This window comes from Gambusia affinis, linkage group LG02, assembly GCF_019740435.1.
Source record: "Gambusia affinis linkage group LG02, SWU_Gaff_1.0, whole genome shotgun sequence".
NCBI classification, from domain to species: Eukaryota; Metazoa; Chordata; class Actinopteri; order Cyprinodontiformes; family Poeciliidae; genus Gambusia; species Gambusia affinis.
The window spans coordinates 825,125-852,403 of NC_057869.1; the positions used below are offsets into that span (position 1 = coordinate 825,125).

Here is a 27,279-nt window from a genome sequence, read left to right on the forward strand (position 1 = left end):
ACTGAAGGTAGAACCAGAACTGGGTCCAGATCTGGGAACAGCAGCAGGACCGGAAACTCCTGGAGTTCGACTCATTTGCTCAGAACAGACACTGACTGACCCGGTTCGTTTCTCAGTTTCCCGCTGAATCCTCTGGACCAGGTTCGGCCCGGTTCCCGGCAGGAAGCTGTTTATCCACAGTTTCCCGTCCTCCGCCGGTTCGGCTGGGTTCGGCTCAGAAAGCCGCCGCTCATCGGCCCAGAGAGGCAGCGGAGAGCCGGAGGGACTAAACCCACAGATCAGAGCGGAAATCCCCGAGGCGGGCGCCGTGCGGGTCCAGATGTACTGCGGGGCTCCGCTGGCTGATGGCTCTGCTCTCCAGACGGAGTCAGTTTGACCTGAGAGCGGCGGCACTACGCACACAGGGCCCTCATGGAGGGGCCCGGGGGCCCGCAGCTCCCGCAGTAATGGGACATTAAAGCCGCGCTTTGCGCTGAATCCCGGTTCCGGTTCTGTTGGTGCCGCATCAGTCAAGCTGCCGCGCTGCATCCTGGGAGCCATTCAGCTGGATGGATCTGCTGTATTTACTGGGCTGTTATGCAACAATAAAGACAGAGGAAGTGATGCTCTTTACACAGACAGGATTTATCTGCTTTAAACCTGCAGCTCAACCTGCTGCTGCTCCAGACCAACCGGAGCAAATCGGATCCATGGAGCTGCTGGAACCGAACTGGGAACAGGCGGGATCCGGAACGTCGCTGCGATGATTCTTTATGATTTCCTCTGAATGGATGTTGTAGATCCGTTCATAACGAGAAATAAAACTGCCTGTTTCTGCAGCAGAGGTTGACAGTTCAGATCAGAGATCCGGAAAAAACTGAATTGGACAAAAAACAACTGGCCTAGAAAACAGAACAGGACAGGAACCGAAACAAGGAGGTTTTCCGGTTCCGGTTCCTTCTACAGCCTCGTTCTTTCTTCATTCTGGTCCTTTGACTTTTCTCAGAAACTGAATCTCTTTCCTGGAGAATCTCAGAGTAAATATTCGCAGCAAATGAAACTGCAGCTGCTGAACAAACAGAACAGATTCAATTAGCAGAAGATTAATGTTTGGTTTTGTTCAGAGATGAACTTTGATGTGATCGCAGCTCGGTGATAATTAAATCCAAATCCTCCTCAAACACCACAAGCTGCTGTACGCTCCTGTTTTTCCAGGAGTTAGCCGCATCCCGGCCGAACACCAGAACGTTCTGATCCGGTAAGCCGAGTATCAGAGGAGAGAGCAGAACCTGATCGGTTCATTAAGAACCGGGCCGGAAACCAAAGTTAGCCTTTAGAAAGAAAGCAGGTAAAGATGAGACATCACAGCTCTGACTGACCAGAACCGGAACCAGGACCGGAACCAGGACCAGGACCGTCTCACCTACCCGCCTCTCTCCTCTGCGGCTCCGCTGCGGGATCATGTGAGCTGATGGTGAATAAAGATGAATGCGGCGGCGGCGCGGCAGGAGGACACTCCATCTTAACATGGCCGCCCGGTGTCTTATGATATCTTATCATTAGTTTCTCTGACAGTGACGGAGCAGCCGCCAGCGCCGCGCCGCCAGCCGTGTATAAAAGTAACCTTCTTTCCATAATAATGGCCATTCGTCACTTCCTGAACTGTCACGCAAACAAAGTGGACTTTAACAAGGCGTGGGGGGTCAGAGCATTCAGTGGTCCTCAGCGTTCACCTGCTGATGCGTTCAGGGACCGTGGGACCACAGAGCATCCGGCGGCGTCGTGCTGCCGGGCCGCGTCCCTCCGGACAGACCGCAGGCTGAAGCTCTGCATGCCGCAGACCAACTGCAGGTCAGAGCGCAGGGGAAACGCTTTGAGTAAATCTGGAGGTTTTACAGAAACGTTAATGAATTTATCCCTGATAAATAAATCAATAAAAGAGCAGAAATCATGAGTACAAACAACATCAGGTTCTCCTGAGTCCACTGACGATGCAGCTGAAAAGGAAACGTCATTAGAAGGTTTTATCACTTTTATTCACTTTTTAACAATAATTACATCCGTTTAGCACAGGGGTGTCCAAAGTGACCTCAGTTCAAGAATTATTCAAATTTGTCCACAATTTGTGGGGCTGGTGTTTGATGTAGATGGAGCAAAAATAAAATCATGTTAATATAGAAAATGTTGGTAATTTTATTTGATTTTATTGATCAGAATTGACTAAAATTGGTTCTTTTTTTCTAACTGATACCTAGAAAATTAGCAAAATTTCTTCCAAGAGACAAACTTGCAAAGTTTTAGACCCAGAATAATTTACACATCTTTCCCCGTAACAAACCTGAACATTTATTTGTTCGGCTTCATTTTGCCATCCGGCCCTTTTATGATTTTGGCCCTTGTGACAAAAAGTTTGGACACCTCTGGTTTAGCATAAAGCCGCCCCCCCCCCCCCCCCACACACACACTTTGAACAAGGCTGGTTTGGATCTCCCACAGAACCGGACCGGTCCAGATCCGCTCTGCAGAGTTCCTTCAGGGGTAACCTTCACTTCCTCCAGGTCAAAGGTCAGGAGAGGTCAGCTACCATCTGCAGACCCCACACATCCCAGACACAGTCTGTTCAGACTTCGACCTCCAGGGCGGCGCTACAGAGACGGTTGATGATCTGTTGAAACAAAACTTCCTTTACTCTCATTTCATTTCCTCTAAAGTTTTTATAGTTTGGAATTGTGAGGCTGTAAGTCCAATAAACCAAAGTCAGATTGATTGTCTGAACTCACAACCAAAGCTGGTTCTGGTTCTGGTTCTGATGGTTTTCCAGAGATTATTACGTTTTTCTATTTAAACACTCAGGTTTTTTCTGTTGAAGCTGCATTTTGATTGGCTGTTGGTCTGAATGACAAAGGGTTCAGCTTTTAAACTGATCAGAACCTCCAGAACCTGCAGACCTCAGGTTTGGGTCGGGTGACCCGTGATGCAGGACTGGAGCTGAGATTAATGGCAGCAGCAGCAGCAGCTCTGCTCTCATTAGTCCGGTTCCCTCAGATTGATGAGTCCGATTATCTTCATAAAACGCTGCGAGAAGCGAGAAGAGATCGGTCATCTGATGGAGGAAGAACCAACTGGCAGCGAAGTCCAAGAAGACCAGAACCTGGTCGGATCGTCAGGCTGCAGCGGTACAGAAAAAATGAAGAGCAGTAATTTAGGTTATTTAGTGGAAGAGGAAAAAATGAGGGTTAACTGTCAGTCATAATTTATTAATCTATAAATACAGCAGTTTTCCTACGTCAGAGCTAATAATGTTTGAAGATAAATATTGAGCTGATCTAAATATATTTGAGTTAAATATTTTGGAGATATTGCATGTTCTCCCTGTGCATGGTGGGTTCTCTCCGGGTTCTCCGGCTTCCTCCCACAGTCCAAAAACATGACTGTCAGGTTAATTGGTCTCTCTAAATTCTCCCTAGGTGTGAGTGTGTGTGTGAATGGTTGTGTGTCTTGTAAGTCTTTGTGTTGCCCTGCGACAGACTGGTGACCTGTCCAGGGTGACCCCGTGACCCCGCCTCTCGCCCGGGACGCAGCTGGAGAGGAACCAGCAACCCTCCCGACCCCATTTAGGGAAGAAGAGTGTAAAGAAAATGGATGGATGGATGGAGATAGATATTCAGGTTGCTAAGTAGCTTAATATTTAATCTGCTCTATGATCCAACCACTTCCATCCATCCATTATCTTATCCATATTGGAGTCATGAGAGGTGATGGTGCCTGAATGCAGCGGGGTCACCTGGGCGGGTCACCTGTCCATCGAGCTAACTACTTGGCTTGGAGATAAATATTTAGCAGGCTAACTAATTATTCTCTTATGAGAAGCTTATTAATCCAAAGTCATTTTTCAGTGTGTCGTGTTACAAGCAGCAGCTCCTACGATCCTCATCCTAACATCAGGAACATCCTGCTGAGTTCTGACTCTTTGGGTTTTCTGCTCCCAGCTGACAGGAAATGTTCCTCTGAAAAGCTTCTGAAGAAATTTATGGAAACTACACACTGAGTCTGTAGAAGTTCAAGAAACTAAGGTTTCCAATGTGAGATGGAGTTTCTGAATGCTTCACTCAGCTGGATGAAGCTCCATGTTTGACTGCAGATTAGCAACAGCTAATTAGCTCTAATGCTGCTAATGAGAGCGTCCATGTTTACTCAGACATCAGAGCGGGTTAGGATTACAGGAGTAATCCACTGAAATCCCTCCTAACATGAACTGTTTGTCTTCCTGTGAGGAAGCTCTGTCTGCACACACACACACCAACACACACACACACACACACCAGGAGAGTCGGTCTTGCTAGGACACAGCAGAACCAGGTCTACACTTGAGAGACCAGAACCGGACCTGAGAGAACAAGCTGATCATCAAAACCAGAATAAATGAAACGAGGAGGAAGAGGAGGAAGAGGAGGGCGAGGCTGCTGCACGGCCTGTTCCTAGCAGGAAGGTCCCCGTTCGTTTGGACACATCAGGACGTGTTCAGTGACGTCTCTAGTCACATTTTTAGCTCATAAACACGTTGGGCTACTGGATGACTCACCGGGTCAGAAAATGCTGTGGAGGAAAACCTGCAGGCAGAGATGTGGACGTCTGCAGACCCATCAGAACAAATTCTGGTTTCACATCCGGTGTTATAGATTAACTGGTTGAAACCTATGAGCACCGCAGATGTTTCTACATTGTAGATGCTCGTTTAAAAATGCTACTTGTGTGACGAAACCGTTTTCAAAACTTTACAATAAAATCCATTTGAAGCAAATATGTGTAATGTTGTATGTGAAAATTATTTTTCAAAACAAGTTTCTACAGAGCTCTGTTGAGTTCGCTTCGAAAACACCGCAGTGGAGCAAAACCAGAGTAACTCGACATTCACATTCAGGTTCACCAGAATAAATTAATTTCATCTGATGAAATGAACATGAACAGCCTCAATAAGTGGAAGGTTTCTGCTTTTTGTAACCAGATCTGATCAGAAAAACATTGAAACTGACTAATTCCTGTAAAGTTTGCCTGGTAAACCTGTTAAACGATATTACCTCCAAAACAATGCCAGCAAGTTAATTTTATTTTTAAACAGTAAAATAAAGCGGTCCAAAACTTGAATTAGACGACAGCGATAACTGGACTCGAACCAGCGGTCGCTGAGTTCAGAGAGCTGCTTTATCCACTAAACTATATCAGCTGATTGAAGTCCAATAATCCAACCTGTTATTGATTCTGATCTAACGGACGCCTCGCGCTTCAAGAGGCAAACCTGGATTAACTGGTGACACTTTCAGAGTCTCAGTTTGAATGAAGATTTTAACCCGTTTCTGATGTTAAAGTATAAAAGATAATTGGGTTTTTTCAGCGTTTCTCTTATAGTTCAGTATTAGAGTCATTTGATGAAAAGATTAAAGATGTTTAGTTAAATTGCGAGAAAAAATATCAACAGTAAGGAATAAATGACACTGCCACATTGATCTGACATGTCTTCTGAAAATGAAAATAAATAAAGGATTAAATAAAGGAAATAAACTATAACATGCTGCAAAAACCGTGTTTAAAAAGATTTCGCTATAGTTTCTGTGGATATCTAATTGAAATATACAATATGAGGGAGATGTGAAAAACAACGTAGCCTGTCGATCTTTTTAAATATTTTATTTTTAATCCCATGGCTCTTCAACATTTATGTCGGCTTTCAGGAATTAATCTTGGCTTTGAGATCTGCTTACGGCATCCTGAGATCTTCCTTTGACGAGTTTCAACCTCTGAAGCAACAAAGAAATCAGGACAAGTTCTCCGTAATTTACATTTTTTTGATGATTTTGCAGATTAATGTTACAAAAAAAGAAAAAAAAGGCATCATGTGATAACCCTAACCCTATTTCATGTGAGACCAATAAAAGTCTTTCTAATTAGTTATTCCCGAAATCTTAATGGATGCCTTACAGAATCGGATAGCATTTTTATAAAGATTTGTAGTTCTTTAAACTTATCACATTATGTATTTCCTGGTTCGGAAAAAGGGGTCTTAAACACACAGAAGCATCTCGTCTCCCAGATGCCGCCAGTTAATTTAGCCACCAGTTAATCTGTGACACCGGTCCGCACCCAACAGATGACCAGAGCAAACTGGCCTGTATTATACTGCCACCTACCGGCGGATCCCAGCAGCACCACACACACACACACACACACACACACACACACACACACACACACACACACACACACGCATACACACACACACACACACACACACACACACACACACACACACACATATATATTTTAATTTAATTTTAAAAAGTCATAAAATGAAATGTCCTCACAGATATAACGGATCCTGGACCAATAAGACCCTCCGAACTGCCTCATTTACCTGTTCAGGTTCCGTTTTTATTTTGAAAAGCTCGGAACGAACAACTTTGTTTCAACGGCTTTTATTGCGAAAGGATTAGGCGGAAGCTAGTTAGCAGTGGATGCAGCAGCTAGCTAGTTCTTGAGGTTCGGTTTAGTGCAGTCAGAACCAGAGAACCATGGCCTACCAGCTGTACCGGAACACCACGCTGGGGAACAGCCTCCAGGAGAGTCTGGACGAGCTCATCCAGGTGACACCGAGCGAACTCACCGAACCGCGGCGGGGGGGAGGGTCCAGGTCTCGGTTCGGAGCAGCTAGTTAGCTGTTAGCCTCGACTGATCCCGCTATGTTCTGTGTCAGAACCGGTCCATAAAATTATTTAGATCTGTTCACAGTGACCCAGAAACTAACGTCCGAACTAGATTTAAACCAATTAATGTTGAACTGATTTGAAACTGGTATCATGAACTCTACTGCTGTGGTCCGGTTCGGCTCAAAAGCTCAATTTTGGTGTTGTTTTTGGAATAAATCTGAGACTGATTGAGTCCGATCCGGGTCAACCCTCAGTTTGTTGGTCAGATTCTGTTATTAATAGCAAACAGGTTATTCTCCTAGAAGTTCTGTTTTATCGGTATCGGATCAGTTCGGGTCCAACGGGACCGGACTATCATCACCGTCTATGCCTACGAAATTCTTTAAGCCGCCCGGATCTTCTGTCTTTATCTTTATAGTTGGGTTCCAAGTCTGGAACTTTGCTTCTTCAGTGATAAATGAGCCAACAGCATGAAGCTGTGCCGGCTCTATTAAGAAAACTACAAGTCCCATGATGCAATGCGCTCCAGGCGATCAGAGGCGGTCCAGCTCCTCTTCAGATACTCTGCTTGATCTGCAGACCTCCGCCCTGTTTTCAGCCGTAAAATAAACCCGTGGCTACGGAAGACGACTAGGGCCACTAAAAGAAAAATAGACGTAGAATGTTTTTAATATGAAATGTTTTTCTGACTTTTATTTCCATAGTCCTGGCGTTTTTCTAATTCCGACTCTTTTCTCTCTGAGTTTTCACAGCTTTTTTTCAGAATATTTTCTTCTATGAATTTTTCTTTCTCATTTCAACTTTTGAATTTAATTTTTTCCGCTCCGAATTTCTACATTTCACCCCCACTTACCCTCTTTATATTCTGACTTTTTAATTTTAGATGTTTTTTTTCTAAATTTTGACATTTTTTCCCCATAGTATTTAATTTCTGAATTTCTTTATTTTCTATTTTCAGTGGCTCAGATTGTGGTCTGTCAGTAGCTGCAGGTTCTGTGATGATCTGTTTTTCCAGCAGAATAAAAGTCAGACGAAAGTTGAGGAGCAGATCTTGTTCTGGAACGAGCAAATTTTCCTGACCCAGATGGTCTCAGAGGGTTCTGATGGTTCTGATGGTCTCAGAGGGTTCTGATGGTTCTGATGGCCTCAGAGGGTTCTGATGGTTCTGATGGTCTCAGAGGGTTCTGATGGTTCTGCTCTGTGTGCTCAGACCCAGCAGATCACCCCCCAGCTGGCCCTGCAGGTTCTCCTCCAGTTCGATAAAGCCATCAACGCAGCTCTGGCCAGCCGGGTCCGGAACCGGGTCAACTTCAGGGTGAGTCTACGCTCCTGTGTGTCTGGTCCGGAACCAGAACCAGGTCTGAACTGGACCTCCTGTTTCTCTTCAGGGTTCTCTGAACACCTACCGGTTCTGCGACAACGTTTGGACCTTCGTTCTGAACGACGTGGAGTTCAGGGAGGTCACAGAGCTGGTCAAGGTCGACAAAGTGAAGATCGTCGCCTGCGACGGAAAGAGTGAGTCCGAGCAGAACCGCAACAGAACCTGAGAATGAGTCCAGAACACAGATCAGCTGCAGGTTAGCAGCAGCAGAACCTCAGCTGGACCCGACTCGCTCACAACTGAAACTAGACGGGTCGGCTTCAGAGGAAGTCTGACATTAAGCCCAGTCCTTTCTACCAGACCTGAAAATTCTATCAGAACCACTACAACAGCAGGTCCAATAACAGCTGCAGTACCAGGTTACACCAGCAGGCGGAGTCCTGCTCCATATGTCCCCCTGACAGCGTGCTTCCCGTGACGCAGGATGCCAGACACTGCCTGATTCGGACCATAGTCAGACTGTTTGGTTCTGCTGTAACGTTTTCCTGTCTCCCCTCCTCAGATTCGGGCTCCAACGCTGCAGAGTGATCCTCCATCGGCTGGACTGTACAGATAACTTATACAGCACAGTTACACCTGTGTGTGTGTGTGTGTGAGTGAGAGAGAGAGTGTGTGTTTGTTTTTTATTCCCATCAGGAGAAGTGTGTTCAATTTGTTGAATCATCTTTAATAATAAAAAATGATGGAAAGCTGCTGCAGACTGTCGGCTCCTCGTCTTTAACTCTAGACCCGGCTGCATGGTTCTGTTAGGTTCTGCTTGGTTCTGGGTTGGGGTGAGCATTGTTGTATTATTTATCGGGGACAAATTTCTTATAAAAATTGCGATTTATTGTTGTCTTAATGTTAAATAAAAAGCAAACAGATTTATCCACCTCATTCTTAGGAGGATTACTGGACAAAGGATTAAGGGAAAGAAATGGAGGAATGGCAAAAAATGTGGAATGAAGATAAGAAAGGAAGAAGATTATATGAAGTACAAAAGTCAGTTCGAATTCAAAGCATTAATGAAAGAAACAGAAGAGAAGAAATAATAATTAGTAGATTAAGAATAGGTCATACCTACTTAAATGACATGCTTTATTTAATAGGGAGGAAAAATAATGATAAATGTGAGAGATGTGGAGAGAAAGAAAATGTAGAACACATACTGATGAATTAAAGAGAATAGTTAGAAGTATAGGCCATGAATGGAATCTTAAAGGTATATTAGGAAATGAAGGAAACATAACAGATATTCACAAATTAAGGAAAGCATTGTTTATTTATCTTAAGAATACAAAATTAAAAAATAGAATCTAACAGATGTGAAGTAATGCAGCTACACACTCATGTACAGTAGGTGGCGGTATGCACCTTAAAGTTGCTTGTGATCCGCCATAATAGAAAAGAAGAAGAAGGATTAAGGGTCTTACTTCCGGCGCCCACCGGAAGTAGTATTTCATTGTAATTTGTAGGGGTTATTCATTATAGAAGTTACATCAATTTTTTCGGTTACAATACAATATTTAGTAAAACTTGTTTACGGACACCGTCTGCTATCGGAGAGTTGCTCACTACAGAGGATCGTCATTATGAGTTTAATCACCGGGAGCGTCAGGAACACGATCATTTAGTTTTGTTACGGAATGACTGAATTAGCAGCGCTGCTAGCAGCTCGTTTCTCTAAAGAACTGACAGTAATAAAGAGAAAGGCTGGTCAGAAATATGAGCTGCAGGTTTGTGCCGACAGTATAAAACAGCAGAACTACATAATATTAGCTTGTTGCGATGAGAATTGTATTTTTCGTTTGAATTAAAAAAAAAAAAGTTTAGGATATATGTCTTATGATTGGGCCAGCAAATTATAAGACAAAATAAATTATCTGGCTTCATTTAGTCCATCACAACCAGAACCTCGAGGTTCTCTGTTGCCGAGTGTCGCTGCAAATCAGCGGATAAATGACAGCAGCTGCTGCGCTCCAGACGTTAAACAGAGAATCTCCCCTCTGGACTAGAACCGAACCGAATCACACATTAACCTGTTTTAAAGCAACTTGCTACTGGAAAGTGTCGTAAGATGCCCTTGTGGTGCTCAGGTAACTGTTGCTGTGATTTAATAATCAGACAAAGTTTAATTTGTGGCAGCAACAGGTGTGTCTTGAACGTGCTCCCAAAACAAAAGCGGAAGTTCTTATCCTCTACCGACAGAAAGGAAACAAAAGGAATTTGGCTAAAAATTCTAAACTTGAAAAGAGAACCCAAAATTCTGTATGTGTGCTCATTTCATTGTGTGGGTAAAAAGCCAAGGGAACAAAACCCGCATCTGCATCCGAAGCAACTGAGTCAGTGAAGTAGCTAACTATGCTAGTGAGGGCAGCTACATATGCTAATGAGACTTGAAGAAATGCGGCCATTTCTTCAAGTTGCCAACCCTCCCCATATTAGCTGTAGGTAGCGGTAAAACAATATTGTCACATTTAAGTTTCGATAGCTGGTGTTCTCAGATATTTTAAAACCCAAAAGCTCTGACGAAAGCCGGTTAGCAAGTTGCTAATATGTAAACAAATGGCGGTTCCGGTTTGCGGCGGAAGTCGCGCCCATAAATCACGCAAAGCCTCATGGGGGCTCAGAATAAGGCGTTTGTGGCCCTATGAATGCTGTTGGCTAAAAAATAAGCAGAGAATATTTTTAAATATTTTCTATCTTTTTCTCGTACAACAAAATATCCCAATCAATTTCTGAAGCAGTTCAGGTATGGCTGCTTTATTAGAACATCAATATTTACATAATGTGGAAAAACAAACGGACCTAAAGTCCATTTGAGGAACCGGTTCGGACCTCCAACCAAGAAGCACCTTGGACGACCTCCAGTTCCGTCCTGGAGGAGAACTGGGAGGCCACGCCTCCCATAAGTGCTGGCTTCTGATTGGCTGGATTACTGAATAAACTGCAGATGAAATAAAAAATGTTTGGCCGTCTTCATCCTCCTCCCTGACCCGACCTGAGATGACCCAACAGCCTGGAAACATGCAAGACGAAGGTCTGTACCTCATCTTCACTGCTCCAGCAGCTGACAGCCAGGAAACATGGAAGATGCAGAATGTCATCATCATATAAAGGCTGAAGGAAAACATGGACTGGACCTTCCTGGAATCTCCTGATATCTCCTGGAATCAGTCCAGGAAGCGCTGGCAGGCCTTCTTCCAGCGGCAGGCTGTGCACCACAGCTCTCGGTGCTCGATGCCGTAAACTTTCCGACACTTCTTGGCCTCGCTCCGAATCCGCCTGAAGATCAGACACACAGCGGTCAGAGCGCCCCCGGAGGCCACCGAGGGACATTACACAGAAACACTGACCTGCAGGGGGCGCTGTGCTGCTGCAACCACTGCTCTCCCACGCTGACCGACCGGACCCGGAACGTTGCTCCCTGGAAACGACACAGAGGTCAAAGGTCAAGCAGAAATGACTTGAGCTGTTGGCTCTGCTGTAGTTCCACCTGCCGGCCAGCAGGGGCAGCGTTGCACCGGTAAATATTCCTGAAGGCATCAAGAAGAAGAGCAGCAGCTTCCTGCGCTGCTCAGGTCAGGAGGTCAAAGTTCACAGCAAATCAAAAAAATAAATTGAGAGTGGAAGAACACATAACATGAAGAAGAAGCTTTAGGAGTTTCTGGTTCTGTATGTGGATGGACTGACATCGCTTTAGAACCAGAACCAGATCAACTTCATGTTTCCCAGGAAACAGCTGGTAGTTTCATGGATTTACCTGTCTGCTGCATGTGGTGGGCACGGCCATAAAACCACAGGAAGCTGCATGTGAAACTACCGGACTTGGGGGCGGAGCCTAAAGCAAAGATGGCATATTGAATTATTTTCATAACAAAAGATATGAACCATCTGCAGCAACTTCAGGGTGAGTATCTATTCATTGATTTGTCAGGCTCAAAACACAAAACGATGACTTGTTAACGAATTGTCAGTCATGTGACTCCCTGTGATAAGCCCCGCCTACCTGGTAGGAGTGCTCTGATTGGACCTGCCAGAAGCTGCTGCAGGGTGAAGGCGCAGAGCAGCTCAGAGCGGTGCCAATAGGAAGGGAGGGGGGCGGCAGCGGGGGAGCAGAGGGGGGGCTGGTGCAGGGGGCGTGGCCACGAGGGGGAGCAGAGGGAGGAGACTGACAGTGCGGCTCCTCCCATTGGTTGATCACGCAGTAGTAAAAATCTTCCTCACTGCGAGAACATCGCTCGTGTTCGCCGCCATGGCTGAAACACAGTGGTCAAAGGTCAACAATCAATCAATTGTTGACATCGGTTCTGGTGGCTGGACAGTCGGGCCTTACCACAGGTGAACCGTCCTGATGTGACGTTTGATTCCCACCACCGATGTCAGAACCTTCCCGCAGGCCGGCCACAGGCAGCGGAACGCCGCCTTCAGGGAGTTCTGTGGAAGAAAACGCATCATCACCGTCTGACCACCTCTGACCGCCATCTGACCACAATCTGACCATCAGACAACACACCATCACCGTCTGACCGTCTGGTCACCGTCACCCCATCTAATCGTCTAAACCGGCGGTTTTCAAAGTGTGAGGCGCGCCTCCCCTGGGGGCGCCAGAGCACTTTAGGGGAGGCGCAGTGCGAGGGAAAAAGTAAACCGGAAAAGCTATCTGCTTGCTGTCTACTGATGTGAGAGAAACGTCTTTTACGAACACGATCAACTCTGTGTATTTAGGAAAAAGTTGGTACTGTGTGGTGCGCGTGTGGAGCGGGGATCAGTGGAAATGTTTCCCACCTTAGAGGATGTTTTGGCCAGTGACGTCAGTAACGTTACTGACGTCGGACCACTTTTTTCAGTAACCAGTAATCTAACGCGTTGCTATTTCAAATCCAGTAGTCAGACTACAGTTACTTATCAAAATCACTTTTGCGTTACTATCTTCTTTTGTTATTTAATCGTATTTCCTCTACTCGTCTTGTCGAGTGACCGACGTCTCTATGCAACAGAAATGTAAACAATGGAGGGAGATGAGCATTTTGTTGGTGGAAAAACTGGAACTATTTTCAGTTTCTGTCGCCAAGTCCGATTATTATAAGTGGCTTTGGGCTTCATTTTTTAAAAGTCGCTTGAAAATTTAATGAGTGGCGGGTTGCGCCTTTTTGGGCTCGTTTTTGAACGTGAAGTTACTCATTTGGGCTTTGGAATAAGCAGAGACTCATAATAAATCCCAGAATTTGTCCGTCATTGTGGTAGTTTTACTCAGTCTCTCCCTGTCCATCATTTCCCGGATGATCCGTCCCGCTGTGTCTTTGTTAATGTCAACTTAATTTATTACCTCTCAATGACATCGAGCTTCGCGTTGCGCTCCAGAAAACTGCAAACATCGAGACCAATATGAACAGCGCAATAAACGTGAAAACAGCCACGAATGAACGTGTCCGTAGTTGGCAATAATTATAATGGCAAGTTAGCACCGTTATAATTATTAATATTACGGTAAGTGTCGCAGCCATCTGAGCTGTGGAGCTGCAGGAGGAGCTCTGTGCGCTGCGACATCAAACTCAGGGGCGTAACGCAGAATCTGGAGGCTGGGGGGAGGGGGGGGGCTTTAAAATCCTTCTTAGAGTTTTCCAGACAACAGTGGACCACACAAATTACTCATGTTTTTTATTTTTCTACAATCTCCTCTTCAGTTCAACCTTATCAGTGGAGACACATTGTTGATGTTACCATTATAAAATAACTTACAATTAAGTATTGGCAAAGATCGATGTTATTTTCACAGGAGGCAGAGCGTTGTTGTTAGCAGCTGCTGAAAGTAACTAAAAAGTTACTTAATTCTGCAGTTAGTTACTTTCCTGCAGTTAGTTACTACTTGACTTGGAAAGTAACTTAGTTACTTTCCAAGTCAAGCAGTCAGTAATCTAACTAAGTTACTTTTTCAAGGAGTAATCAGTAGTCCGATTAAAGTTACTTTTTCAAAGTAACTATGCCATCACTGGCGCCTCCCCCCCGGGTCCGGAACCGGGTCTGAAGGGGGGCTCACCCTTTCATACTTTGAAAACCCCTGGTCTAAACGGCATCATGTTTGTCCATCTGTTCCTACCTTCTTGTTATGCTCACCCTGCGTTTCCGCGGCGTCGGTTCTTCAAACAAAACCTGGTCCAGCTCCATATCCAAGCCCTCGTCAGGGGGCGTGGCCGACCCGCCTCTGGCTTCGTCTGTTGGTGAGGAAGGGGCGGGGCTTCTGGGATCAACACTCCAGTAGCCGCTGCTACCGCTGTCTGAGAGCTCAACGGCGCCGCCGTCTGTCAAAGGACCTGAAACAGGAAACAGGAAGGTAGTCAGGAAATATGTTCATTACTTTTGTTTTGTGTTCCTGTTGCTGTTTACCTGCCGTGTCTTTGTGGGCGGAGCCCTGCGGCGGCGGGCTGCAGGACAGGCTGCTCAGCACCATGGCGGCCATTAGCTCGTCCATGTCCACTTCCTGCGGCGCAGTGCGGCTGCAGCAGAGCATCATGGGTGAGAGGATGTTTACTAGTGAAGGACAGACAGAGGGGGCGGTGCCTAACCTTCTGGGGACATCGATGCAGGTGGAGACGGATCTGCCGCAGGACGCAGACGCGGCCTGGGGGTCGCCTGCGCCGCCACACTGGAAGAACTCCTGAGAGAGGAGCCAGCTGTTCAAAGGCCAGCAGGAACTGACAGAAACCATTCTGACGTTTCCTCTCTCACCTTCAGGTCGCTGTGACCTCTGACCCTGCTGATGCCCTGTGGCCCCATTGCCACAACGACGCCGGGCCTGGTGGTCTCGGGGCCGACCAGCGCTCCAAACGGCGAGCGTTTTCCCAGACGAGTGTTGGGCATCGTGTCTGCGGAAGAAAATATCACAAAACGTCTTGTTTCTAGAGTCCTTCACAGGAAGCTGCGACCATATATGGATGACGTACGGCACTTCGGCCTCCTCTGGTCGGTGTTTCTACCGGTTTGATAACCAGCAGCAGCAGACAGATGGGTCGCCCCGTGGTTAGATAGAGGCCGACTGGATTAGCTAACATGTGATCTTGTTTAGACGTTATTGTTCACATTTCTCTCCATGTTTCTAAGTAATGTAATAAACTAGAAGTCAGCATAAATTTAAATTTAATTTGGTTTATTTCAGGGTCTGGAATTAATTAATTGCTCTTAACCAACAAAATCAGCAACGTTTTCATTTTAAAAAGATTTTCTCAGTCGGCGTTGAATGTATTTATCTTCTGATTGTTCATGGAGCTTCTTTAGAAATGTGGACTATGGATATTAGCATTTACTGCTACCTGTTAGCATTGAAATGTTATTTTAGACTAGCATAGCTTCACTGATAGGCTAACTGCTTTTAACTCAACTTGAACACAACAGTAGTCTTTTCCAGCGTCCAATCAGATCGCATAGAAGCAGAACTGAAGAGAATCCGTTTCCACTGCTGCTGTTAGCCATGTGGTTGTGCATCAGATTTACAGTTGTACCAGCAACACGTGAATACCAAGGTTCCACCTTGGTATTTTTGCATGTGAAAAAACAAACAAACAAACAAACAAACAAGAACAAATTGATTAATTGTGTCAAACTTTTTAACAAATTAAAATCTATATAATTAATCTTCATTAACAGGGTGAAGTCCTGGCCCTAGTTTAACATCAGCAGCACAGCGTTGGTCAGATGAAGGCCTGTAGGTGGCGCTGTAACACGCATTGACAGGCGTTGGCATGGAGGTGGGGCTGTGACATCATCAAGCGGCTCAGGAATTTCACCACATCATGTCGGGTTTAATGAACTGCTGAGGCTCCTGCAGCTTTAAGAGCTTCGCCTGGTGATTAATGCAGAGAGGAACCAGAGCAAACAATTCCAACTCTGAGTCAACTCCACCATGGCTGAGCTGAGCACCACACCGCTGACCTCTGACCTCACAGTGACTCTGAAGCTTCACCAACCTTCTGCTTCCTCTGTTGGAGCAGAAGGAACAGGAAGCTTCAGACTTTCAGTGCCTTATCAACTCACCGCTGTCTTTCAGGTCGCCATGGTTACGATCATCTGAGCTAACTGACCCACTCGATTCATCGGAACCGATTTCCCCATAAAACACTTCTCCACCAGCAGCTGCCAGCCAATCACAGCCTAACAGGCCTTCACAATAAAAGCCTGACATCAACAACAGGAATCTGAAACTTGGAGGCGTTTCCTCTGCAGGCAGAAGTTTTTCTGCTCCAACCGAACAGAATAACAAGCAGACACCAGCTGGAAGAAGCAAAGGAAAGCTTCAGAGCGTTTCTCCTACACATCCAGCTGCAGCAGCTGCAGCTGCAGCACCTACCTGCAGAGTCTGAAACTCCAACACAAATCAGAGGAGCTGCAGCAGCTTCAGGAATCCTCTGCTGCTCAATGAGACTGACACTGGGAGGACCTGCTTGTGTGTGTGTGTGTGTGTGTGTTTGTAGTAACAGGGAGAAACTGGCTTCCACCACGACCTGGACTGGATCAGACTGGATCAAGGAAACCAGTTTGAGATGAGAGAGAAGAGATGACACCATGCGACACGATGATAGACCTGCTGCTAGTTAGTTAGTCAGTGAGTGAGTGAGTGAATGAGTGAGTGAGTGAGTGAGTGAGTGAGTGAGTGAGTGAATGAGTGAGTGAGTGAGTGAGTGAGTGAGTGAGTGAGTGAATGAGTGAGTGAGTGAGTGAGTGAGTACTAGCAGCATTGACAAATGCAGGTTCATATAAAAAAGTGTTAAAAATAAGATTAATAATGATAACTAAGTGCTGTACAGGTCATAATCTAGTCTGTGCTGTTAGTTAAATTTGTTTTACAGGTTTATTAACTAGCTAATTAAATAGCTAATTAGTTAGCCTGTTGATAAGTTAGCTACCTAGCTAGAAATGGATTCAGTGAGATAGATAGATAGATAGATAGATAGATAGATAGATAGATAGATAGATAGATAGATAGATAGATAGATAGATAGATAGATGTCGCCATCATCTGTTTCCATGGCAACAACAGCCCATTTCCCCCCAAACCTCAGAGAAGAACTCTGGACCGAATCCTGATCCCTGGTTCTGATCCGCTCCTGGTTTTCCCATCAGCCTCTGGATCATTTTCCTAACGTCTAGTAAACAAGATGAGCACGTGACACCAAACTGCACGGTGATTGGTGGAGAGGAGCTGCGCACGGAGCCTCCTGTGTGCAGAGTCAGAAGAAGACTCAAACTCTGAGCTGGAGCCGAACCAGAACCAGAACCTTCGGAACCGGCAGGAACCTTCCTGACTCAGGAATCGCTGCTCCGCGGTGCTGTTGGGGGCGGAGCCTCGGTTGGCAGTGTGCTCGTGCTTGGTTGTGCGTGCGCGCCCCTCCCCCACGCGCACACACGCAGCGCTCGTGAGCTACGTGCGGAGTGTGAACAGCTAACTTAAAGGAGCATCCCGCCTTTTCTCTGCTGCTTCCTGGACCGGGACTGGTTCCGGTCCAATCAGAACCAGCCAGACTCCCTCTGACCTTCAGATTAAAACAGAAACTATCAGAACCATGAAGCTCTGAGAACAGCAACCTCAGATGGATCAGAACCCACCGGTCCGGTTAAACGAGTCCATTTGGACCAGTTGATTCCCAGTCGAACCTGCAGCTCCTAAACTCTGAGATAATAAAGGTTCGTCCATGTTCGGCTCTGCTCATCAGAACCTGATCTGGGTCCAATTCCAGATTCTGGTGTCTGGTTCTGATCCAGTCCTGATCTTTGTGTCTCCAACACCCGGTTCCGGGCCGCATGTGGTTCTTAATAACTGAGGCTGAAAATGAAGAAGAACCAGTCAAAGTTTTAAGATTTAATAAGAAACTTTAGAAACTTTTCCAGTTTATTCTCACAAACTACAAAGAAAATCCTTCTGATCATTTCTGTAGTTTATCTAAAAGATGTTTTTTTTTTGCAAAGAATTATGTTTTGCTTGTGGCTTTAAAATATATTATTATCATTATCATTGTTGTTGGACTTCATTCATTTCTGCCTCTGAGCTCCACCAGGTCCGTTTACCAGCTTCAGAACCCGACCAGAACCTCTGAGTGTAAATAACCTTGAGAAATAATGAGATGTGATTATATTAATGCTGAAAATGATCAAATGTTAGAAGCCATACGTGCCATCCAAACGGATCAGAACCGGAGTTACATTCACCGTCCGGCGCCGGCCCACTGAGCTCCGTCTGGACGGAACCAGACTGGAGAGTTCAGCAGGAACATATGATCCCTGCAGTCACACAAAACATGGTTATGTAAGCAGTTGAAAGAGTCAGAGGAAAATCCATAACAATAATTTCATGACTGTTGAATCAGTTTAATGCTCAGGCTGAGAGGTCAGAGGTCACACCAGCCTCTCTGGGGTTTGTTTTGGCCGCTGCCCTTGGGCCAGGCGGCAGGACGCTTCTGGGTTTGAATCCCTGCAGACGTCTTTTTTCTTCACCAGGAGCCTGACTACAGACCGGTCCAAAACCAGAACCAAAACCCAGACCTGCAGCTGCGGAGGGACGTGCTCGCTGCCTCGTCCTGCAGCTGACCTCTGGCTGACCTCTGACTCAGCAGGAAGTGGCTCACAGGCCGGCGCCGACCCGTTCTGCAGAGCTAGGTGGCATCACTGCGCCTGAAGAACCAGAACCAGAACCAGAACCAGAACCTGTAATATTGGTTACAGGTTCTGTATTGTTGTTATTTTATGACTTTATAGATGATTATGGGGAATTTTAATGTTTGTTTTTTGTGGCTCTAGTTTCTGTTAAATGACAGCAGGCTGACGGAGGGGAAGACGTCAGCAAACATCACCGGGTCCGGGAATCGAACCACGTTGAGGACTCAAGGCCTCCAAACACCACCGCGGCACGCTCAATGTATGTTTCTGATATTAAACTATTTATTAACCTGCAGATAAAACAAATGAGAATTTTTGATGACGACGATCGTCGTCAATATGCCTCAGTTATAGATATCAGATTTTACTGGTTGGGAACCAAAGGTTGTTTTGTAAATGAATAGAATTCAACTTTATTGTCACAAGTACAAGCAACGAAAAGTAGTTTGCATCAGAAGTGCTATAAATATTTATTTGCAGGTGTACAAGACTAAATATAAATATAAATAAAAATAAAAATATGTCCCATTTTGTTGATCATTATGGATTTTTGTAAAACAATAAAAGCTTAAAACATCCAGCCGAGTATGCAGAGCAATCAGGCTTATGAATTTCATTTTTATTCTGTGTCATCAAAAACAGAAAATATCAATGAAATCCCAGTGCAGCAGGAATATCTTTATTGATGAGAGATTAGTAACAAAACTAATCAGATGAATAAAAACCGGAAAAGATGAAGTTTAAAATCATTTTTCAGTTTATATTTGATTCAGACTTCCAGGAAAATCAAACATTTAGGAAACAAACTGTTTTATTTTGAAGTGTTTGAGTGAAACGGAGTGAATGTGATGTGTTGCTGTGCAGCGCCCCCTGTGGACCATCCACGGAAATCCACTCAGGTTTTCATTCTGTCTCGATGAAACATGGAAACTCTTCATGATGAAATAAATCCTTGTTTCCTGTTTCATCAACATGTTTCTGTTCTGGGAGGAAAAAGGATAATATTTCACCAGAAACTTAAAAAACTTAAATCAGTCATTTAATCTGGAACTTCAGAGAGAAATTAATAACTTTATCATTACATGTTGATTCTAAATCTTCACTGATGTTTGAGAATATTATTATTGGATTTCATAGAAAGAACAGGCAGAAGACTTTCAAATAATTATTATATTTCTCATATTTTATATTTCATCACCTTTTCCAGTTTAAGGGAACTAGAATTATATTTATGCAATAAGAAGACAAAAACTAAACACTGAACCTCCGTGTTTAGAAATCTTTAAAATCTTTTAAACTTTATTCCAGTTCCTGTTCCTGCAGCGCCCCCTTCTGGATGGACATGAAGCGAGCAGCAGGAATCAGCTGATCAGAACCGTTTTGGGTCGGAACACAAGGATCGATAACGGACCGATCAGAAGCCTCAAAAGTTTCATGAAGGATGGTTTCCAAAGGTCAGCGTTTCCATGGTAACAGACGGTTTAAAATCCTCAGAAGTCTGCTGAGGCGTCGTCGTTGTCGTCATCATCATCATCATCATCATCATCATCATCATCATCATCATCATCATCCTCTTCCTCTCTGCAGCTCGCTGCCACGGCGCCCCCTGGTGGTGGGGTTATTCTGCTCCGTCCTCCCGCCATGTTTCCCGGTCAGGCGGCGGAGGGCCACGCTGCTCCTCAGGCTCCTCCCCCCGCGGTGGCCCCGCCCCCTCAGGTATGGGAACAGGTGAGTTGGCCAAGAGGAGCTTCTTGCTGACTCGAGCGTAAACCGAGTTTTTCTCATCGGACTGAGTGACGTAATGAAGCTGCGTTGACAGCCGATTGGCTGAGGGTCCCAGCGCCTCGCCGCCGTTGCCCCGCCCATCTCTGACGTGGTCGCCGGTTCGAGGGGCGGAGCCATTCAGATCTAAGGGGAAAAAACACTGACGTCATTAACAACCCGAGTCCATCCTTTAGTTCACCCTGTCGGGCTCTCAGCATCACCTCTGCTCTCTGGCGCCACCAGGTGGCTCCTCCAGGGTGGCACGTGGGCTGAGGTTCCCTCTGAGGGGTTTGGGTCTGAAAGCAGGCATCATGGGAAATGTAGTCACGTGTTTTCAACTGTTTTGTCTTGTGATGAATCTAACAGATGATGAAACAGCAGCAGGTCTGAAAGCAGGTAAATCTGAACATTAACGATGTTCTGCAGAAAGCAGCGTCACCACAAATCCTTCCTCCCATCAAACTCACCAGGTTTTATAATTCTGCTCATAACTGCAGTTGTTTCACTGCTTATTGTTGTTTTTATGCACATATATATCCATACACATGCTGCACATTTTACTTTTCTAAATTATCCACAATCTGAGGACACCATGTAGTATTAATTTAATTTCTCATGTTGTTAAATCGGCCCGAGTGCAGAGAACCATTAATAAAGTTACAGTTAAAAATTCATTTGTGTTATTTATCCAAAAAAAATGATTCGTTATTCGGCTGCATTTTCACATTTATTCACTTATAAATGTCAGTTTCAAACCAAATGTTTAGTCAGTTAGCTATAGCTACGCTAAACATTTAGCTTCCAACCTTAATTTTTACTCTAACTCTACAAACTGCATCCTTCAGCCTTTTATTGCTGCTGGCAGAACAAACACGTCTTCATGACATTTTCCTGTTGTAGTTCCTCCTACAGACAGCAGCATGTCTCTGATCTGAGCCCACAGAAATGTTTAATGCAGGTGAAGTCAAAGTGATTCTATCTTCTGCAGGTAAATATTTCTATAACCAGTAAACGGATCAAATTGATTTTGATCCATTTACTGGTTCTGCTGCTCGGCTCTCTGATGAATCTGACATCATTTGAGATGCAAATATTTTGTCTGTCCACGAATTTAAATGAGCAAATATATCAGAAGGTTATACTGAGAGATGCAGTGGCAGTCAGATATTTTAATAAATTATTTTTGAAAGCATGTTCCGGTTCTGGTTCTGGTTTCTCTTCCTGCTGAGCCTGTTTGACCCGCAGAACCAGCCTGACCTGGGCGCCTCTGCAGCTCCCCATGTTGGTCCTCGGAGGAACTGACCGGCTCAGCTGGATCTCCTCCAGGACGAAACTCTGCAACAGAAAAAGGTCCAAACTGAACAGGACCGGATTCCCCAGGTTCTGCAGAACCTTCTCCGGATCAGACGGCTCACCTCTCTCGTCCTTCTGGATCTCTCCAATCATCGGGTTCTCCTTCACCTCCTCCAGCTTCACCTGCAGACCGGGTCGCATATCGGTTAGTCGGTTTCGGACGGAGTTCTGCAGCCAATCGGCGGTTCTGCTGATCTTACCACTCGGATGAGAGCCGACGGCGGTTTCTCTGTCTTTGAGTCCTGGAGCTCAAACGAGTTTCTGAAACCCAAACAGATCATCACCTCTGCTGCAGATCTGACCGCCATGGATGGGCATATTCTGGTTCTGGTGCCAGATTTCAGGTAAAGGTTCTGATCCACTATGGCGGGCCGTTTGTAAAGTTATACTGTCACAAATTAACAGCAATAATTTGGGTCATTTAGCCTGGCATAAGAGGAAAAATGGAGGTGAATTTATTATTTTCACAATGTTGTTCATTCATTTATAAATGCCACAATTCTAAACTAAATATTTAGTAAGTGTAAATATTTAGGTAGCAAACTTACTAAATACATAACTGGAAAAAAAATATATACATATACTTTGATGACAGGCTAAATGACCGACATTATTGGTGTTTAGGTAACGATGTAAACCAGGGGTCTCAAACTCAATTTCCCTGGGGGCCGATGGAGGTAGAGTCTGGGTGAGTCTGGGCCGCATCGGGTTTTCCACAAGAAAAGCTCTTACAAAAACATTCCAATGTTATCAAATGTCTTTATTTTTATTTTTTAAACACAAAATAAGATGAAAAAATAAAAAATTAACAATTCATAAGAAAAAAAAATTAATCAGTAATAAATAAATAAAATATAATAATAACACAGCAGCTATAGAAGACTAGATAAATGTAATTATTATAATTCAGATTCAAATGGCTGTATTAACAGTTCTTTAACCTTTAACTTTCTGAACATGAATGGAACATTGAACATAAACTGTTATGAATATAACAGTTTATAAACTGTTTCTTCTGCCTACTTCTTACTGCTAGAGGTCTGGCAGCGCTTCCTCTCGCATAGCCGAGCCACATTTGGCTTAAGGGAGGAGGCAGTTGAGACCCTAAGTAGAGCTTGAAGATGCTCGTCAGTAAGTCTGGACCTGTACTTGGACTTATTAAAGTTCAAGGTAGAGAAGAGCTTTTCGCACAAGTATGTGCTCCCAAAAAGACACATGGTCCGCTTGAACATTCGGGAAAGCTCAGGGAAGCTGGGTGGCAATTCTCTCAAAAATTGCCCAAGCTTGTCTGCTTTTCCACTCACCTCCCTGAACTTGGCTTTGAGTTCAGAGTGGCACTGCGGGTCAATGAGCTCCATTTGAAGCACTGTAATTGGTAAGTTAGTTCAGCTCCGCACACAACACTGAAAAGTGCCAATCATATCAAACTCGCAGGCAGTGTTGGCATAGTTACTTTGAAAAAGTAACTTTAATCGGACTACTGATTACTCCTTGAAAAAGTAACTTAGTTAGATTACTGACTACTTGATTTGGAAAGTAACTAAGTTACACTAAAAGTAACTTTTTAGTTACTTTTAGCAGGTGCTGACAACACTCCGCCTCCTGTGAAAATCACATTGAGCTTTGCCAATACTTTTTTGTAAGCTATTTTATAATGGTAACATCAACAATGTGTCTCCACTGATAAGGTTGAACTGAAGAGGAGATTGTAGAAAAATAAAAAACGTGAGTAGTTTGTGTGGTCCACTGTTGTCTGGAAAACTCTAAGAAGGATTTTAAAGCCCCCCCTCCCTCCCCCAGCCTCCAGGTTCTGCGTTACGGCCCTGCATTTGGTGTCACTGCGCACAGAGCTCCTCCTGCAGCTCACAGCTCAGATGGCTGCACAGATTTGCGACACTTATCTTAGTATTAATAATTAGAATTAAGTTGCCATTATAATTATTGGAAACTACGGACACGTTCATTCGTGGCTGTTTTCACGTTTATTGCGCTGTTTAAATTAGTCTCGATGTTTGTAGTTTTCTGGAGCGCAACGCGAAGCTCGACGTCATTCAGAGGTAATATATTAACTTGACATTAACAAAGACACAGCGGGACGGATCATCTGAGAAATGATGAACAGGAGAGACTGACTAAAACTACCTTAATGACGGACAAATTCTGGGATTTATTATGAGTCTCTGCTTATTTCCAAGCCCAAATGAGCAACTTCACGTTCAAAAACGAGCCCAAAAAGCGCAACCCGCCACTCATTAAATCGGCAAGCGACTTTAAAAAATGAAGCCCAAAGCCGCTTATAATAATCGGACTTGGCGGCAGAATCTCAAAATAGTTCCAGTTTTTCCACCAACAAAATGCGCATCTCCATTGTTTACATTTCTGTCGCATAGAGACGTCGGTCACTCGACAAGACGAGTAGAGGAAATACGATTAAATAACAAAAGAAGATAGTAACGCAAAAATGATTTTGATAAGTAACTGTAGTCTGACTACTGGATTTAAAATAGCAACGCGTTAGATTACTGGTTACTGAAAAAAGTGGTCCGACGTCAGTAACGCATTACAAATTAACGCGTTACTGACATCACTGCTCGCGGGCCACACTAACATTAAACTTTCATATTAAGGTGGGGGCCACAAACTATCGTCCCGAGGGCCGCAGTTGGCCCGCGGGCCGCGAGTCTGAGACCCCTGATGTAAACGGTCCCCATCGATTCCATAACTGCTATGAGCTCCGTCTGTCTGCGTCTGACTGCGTCTGACTGCGTCTGACTGCGTCTGACTGCGTCTGACTGCGTCTGTCTGCGTCTGACTGCGTCTGTCTGCGACTGTCTGCGACTGACTGGGACTGACTGCGTCTGTCTGCGTCTGTCTGCGACTGACTGGGACTGACTGCGTCTGTCTGCGACTGACTGCGACTGACTGCGACTGACTGCGACTGACTGCGACTGACTGCGTCTGTCTGCGACTGACTGCGACTGACTGCGACTGACTGCGTCTGTCTGCGTCTGTCTGGGTCTGACTGCGTCTGACTGCGTCTGACTGCGTCTGTCTGGGTCTGACTGCGTCTGACTGCGTCTGACTGCGTCTGTCTGCGACTGACTGCAACTGACTGGGACTGACTGCGTCTGTCTGCGACTGACTGCGACTGACTGCATCCTTTTCAGAGTGTTTGTGTTCGGGCTACAGAGCTGACCTGTTGCAGTCGCTGCAGAGAGTAGTGAGGAAGATGGAGAGGAGGATGAGGAGGATGAGGAGCAGGAAGAGTCCTGGTGTCAGGAACCACGACCCGGTCACGTCCACTCCCACTGCTGCCATGGAAGATTCCCGGATCCAACCCTGGAATGAACCCAGCAGAAACCAGGAATACCAGCTGAGTGCTGAGCTTCACAATCAAAACCAGAAAGTTCTGTTCAGTGAGGACAGAACCAGAAATTACTACTGGAATGGTTCTGCTCGTCGTGGTTCTGCACTGACACCAGAACCTGAAACATCCACTGTGCTTCAGAAAAGATCAGGTTCCAGAACCGTTCTGGCTTAATGAGCGCCTCACCTGGATCACAGGTGAACCGCAGGTGGAGCAGTAAATATAGAAGCCTCAGCCGGGTCCATCAGAACCATTTGGACCTTCTTTTGTAGATAACAGTGACTCACCAGCCTGTGTTCTGACGCATTCAGCAGATTACTTAAAGATGTCGGCCATGTTGGAAATAATCATGAGGTTCTGAAAAGAGACTGTGAATCGTAGCGTTTGGGTCGAGTTCTGCCCGGCAGAACTCGGATGGTTCTGGTTGCTATGAGAGAAGAGCTGCAGCCCGACGCCAGCATGCAGCCGTAAATGAAAATGAGTTTGTTTCTGTTTCCTGCAGCATGCAAATCGGGTCCGACCCGAATGACGCCTTTCAGGACAAACCCACAGAGACGCCTCTGTCAGAACCTTTAGTGTTCTGATCGGACCTTTAATGGGTCAGAACCTCCCACATCCTGATCGGACCTCTAACAGCTCATGTTTACACTGAGGAGGTACCAGGTGTGTTCAGGCCCGACTCGCTGTGTTTGACTTTCTGGGTGTTTCCACCTCCGACAGTTCACCGGATCAGATGACAGACAGGTTCTCTCCGACCGGCCCCATCAGAACCCAGAGAGTTCTGTCTGACCGGCCCCATCAGAACCCAGAGAGGCCAACACATTCTGAAACCGTTCGGAACCGGGATCCAGGAGCAGCAACTGAAAGACGAATCAAACTGCTGGATTTCCTTAGAGAGAAACTGTTAAAACTAATTTCAATAATTAGTTCAACTTGATGCACTGATTGATAACTGGGCCTAACTGGGAGTAACTGGGACTAACTGGGACTAACTGGGACTAACTGGGACTAACTGGGATGACCCAACTGACCAACAACCCGACAGGAAGCTAAAATCTGCTGAGATGGAAACAGATGAAAGTTTCATTAGAAACCAGGGAATCAAAAAGTGGATCTATGAAAGTGATGATGAAGAATAAAACCTGCTCCTCCTCGTCGTCATCATCATCATCATCATCATCATCATCATCATCATCATCATCATCATCTCAGTGTTTGTTAACCTTCAACCAACTGAAACTTGAAACTCAAACAGCTGATTGACTATAGATCAATCATCTATAATCACATCCTCTGATCTCTACGACCTTTGCCCTCTGTGATGTCAGAGGGAGAAGCTGGAAGATTAGTTTAGAACAGATCAGTGTTAACTGGTCTCCAGTTCCAGTTAAATAGGCAAACTGGTTTCTAATTTGAGCTAAACTGGTTAAGAAGAGAAAGTCCAAACCAACCTGAGTTCTGGGAGTTCTGGTTCTGCTGGACTTCCTGCTCCACGTTTACGGAGTGACTGAGAGAGCAAACATGCAACTGATCACACCAAAACACACACACACACTGACAGATATGAACACACACTGTGGCTCTTCCTCCTCCTCTTCCTCACTGCCGAACCAATCAGATGTTTGTTGATCTGAGTTTTACTGGAAACAAACCGGCGGCCTGGTTCTGTTCTGACCCGGCGGCCTGGTTCTGTTCTGACCCGGCGGGGCGTTTTGGGTTTGGTGGCACCACCCTGCAGCTGATAAGCTGCTGGAAGCGGAGCCGCGTTGTTATCGGGGCGGAGCCGCGTTGTTATGGGGCGGAGCCGCGTTGTTATCGGGGCGGAGCCGCGTTGTTATCGGGGCGGAGCCGCGTTGTTATGGGGCGGAGCCGCGTTGTTATGGGGCGGAGCCGCGTTCTGCTGCTGTGGGAAAGTTTCTCTCTCCTCTGTAACTCTTCTCATATTTCCTCAAACTAAAACAAACAGAAAACCTCAATGAATTTATAAACTGCAGATCTTAAAAGATGATTTCACTCCAAACAAACGTAGCCGTTCGTCAGAAGATAATCATATCACTTTATTAATGAACCTGATTAACTGCTTTTTATTTTTAATTAATTTTCACACA

General features: G+C 45.2%; 3 protein-coding genes and 1 long non-coding RNA gene across 9 annotated transcripts; 2 read left to right on the top strand and 2 right to left on the bottom strand.

Annotated features, from left to right (window-relative positions):
• The first annotated feature begins 6,440 nt into the window (after positions 1-6,440).
• gtf2a2 (general transcription factor IIA, 2) lies at positions 6,441-8,754 on the top strand. Its single transcript, XM_044103613.1, has 4 exons — positions 6,441-6,617; positions 7,891-7,995; positions 8,069-8,195; positions 8,564-8,754. Exons 1-4 carry the CDS (start codon positions 6,546-6,548, stop codon positions 8,587-8,589), a joined length of 330 nt encoding a protein of 109 aa, XP_043959548.1. The 5' UTR covers positions 6,441-6,545; the 3' UTR covers positions 8,590-8,754.
• Positions 8,755-8,887: 133 nt separating this feature from the next.
• On the bottom strand, positions 8,888-17,194 carry LOC122823671 (zinc finger protein 395-like). 6 transcript variants are annotated; one of them, XM_044103541.1, is made up of 11 exons: positions 17,092-17,194; positions 15,420-15,567; positions 14,770-14,906; positions 14,607-14,698; positions 14,428-14,537; positions 14,158-14,354; positions 12,377-12,477; positions 12,050-12,299; positions 11,804-11,881; positions 11,397-11,467; positions 8,888-11,325 (listed from the first exon to the last, which is right to left on the bottom strand). In XM_044103541.1, exons 1-11 carry the CDS (start codon positions 17,167-17,169, stop codon positions 11,214-11,216), a joined length of 1,374 nt encoding a protein of 457 aa, XP_043959476.1. In that variant the 5' UTR covers positions 17,170-17,194; the 3' UTR covers positions 8,888-11,213. The 6 variants fall into 6 exon arrangements, with proteins under 6 accessions (XP_043959476.1, XP_043959505.1, XP_043959522.1 ...); XM_044103570.1 differs by lacking the exon at positions 17,092-17,194 and adding an exon at positions 16,385-16,469; XM_044103587.1 differs by lacking the exon at positions 17,092-17,194 and adding an exon at positions 16,385-16,469 and having other exon boundaries at positions 14,985-15,567.
• Positions 17,195-17,599: 405 nt separating this feature from the next.
• Positions 17,600-20,125, top strand: LOC122823708. Its single transcript, XR_006369379.1, has 3 exons — positions 17,600-17,718; positions 18,829-18,946; positions 19,996-20,125. It is a non-coding gene; the product is annotated as an uncharacterized LOC122823708 (long non-coding RNA).
• On the bottom strand, positions 19,187-26,964 carry si:ch73-204p21.2 (zinc finger CCCH domain-containing protein 18). Its single transcript, XM_044103601.1, has 8 exons — positions 26,824-26,964; positions 26,623-26,678; positions 25,001-25,143; positions 22,005-22,065; positions 21,867-21,927; positions 21,709-21,786; positions 20,673-20,747; positions 19,187-20,595 (listed from the first exon to the last, which is right to left on the bottom strand). Exons 3-8 carry the CDS (start codon positions 25,120-25,122, stop codon positions 20,306-20,308), a joined length of 687 nt encoding a protein of 228 aa, XP_043959536.1. The 5' UTR covers positions 25,123-25,143; positions 26,623-26,678; positions 26,824-26,964; the 3' UTR covers positions 19,187-20,305.
• Between the last annotated feature and the right edge of the window lie 315 nt (positions 26,965-27,279).

Bases quoted from the DNA above. Each gene is read 5' to 3' on its own strand.
- LOC122823671 (XM_044103541.1), bottom strand. From the start codon at position 17,169: ATGATCCAGAGGCTGATGGGAAAACCAGGAGCGGATCAGAACCAGGGA. The intron at 12,300-12,376 runs GTAAGGCCCGAC...ACTGTGTTTCAG, and splicing joins ATCAGGACGGTTCACCTGTG to CCATGGCGGCGAACACGAGC. The intron at 11,326-11,396 runs GTCAGTGTTTCT...TCTGATCTTCAG, and splicing joins CAGCACAGCGCCCCCTGCAG to GCGGATTCGGAGCGAGGCCA.
- si:ch73-204p21.2 (XM_044103601.1), bottom strand. From the start codon at position 25,122: ATGGCAGCAGTGGGAGTGGACGTGACCGGGTCGTGGTTCCTGACACCA. The intron at 22,066-25,000 runs GTCAGCTCTGTA...TTTGGGTTTCAG, and splicing joins CTCTGCAGCGACTGCAACAG to AAACTCGTTTGAGCTCCAGG. The intron at 21,787-21,866 runs GTGAGCCGTCTG...TTTCTGTTGCAG, and splicing joins GATCCAGAAGGACGAGAGAG to AGTTTCGTCCTGGAGGAGAT.
- gtf2a2 (XM_044103613.1), top strand. From the start codon at position 6,546: ATGGCCTACCAGCTGTACCGGAACACCACGCTGGGGAACAGCCTCCAG. The intron at 6,618-7,890 runs GTGACACCGAGC...CTGTGTGCTCAG, and splicing joins GTCTGGACGAGCTCATCCAG to ACCCAGCAGATCACCCCCCA. The intron at 8,196-8,563 runs GTGAGTCCGAGC...TCCCCTCCTCAG, and splicing joins CGTCGCCTGCGACGGAAAGA to ATTCGGGCTCCAACGCTGCA.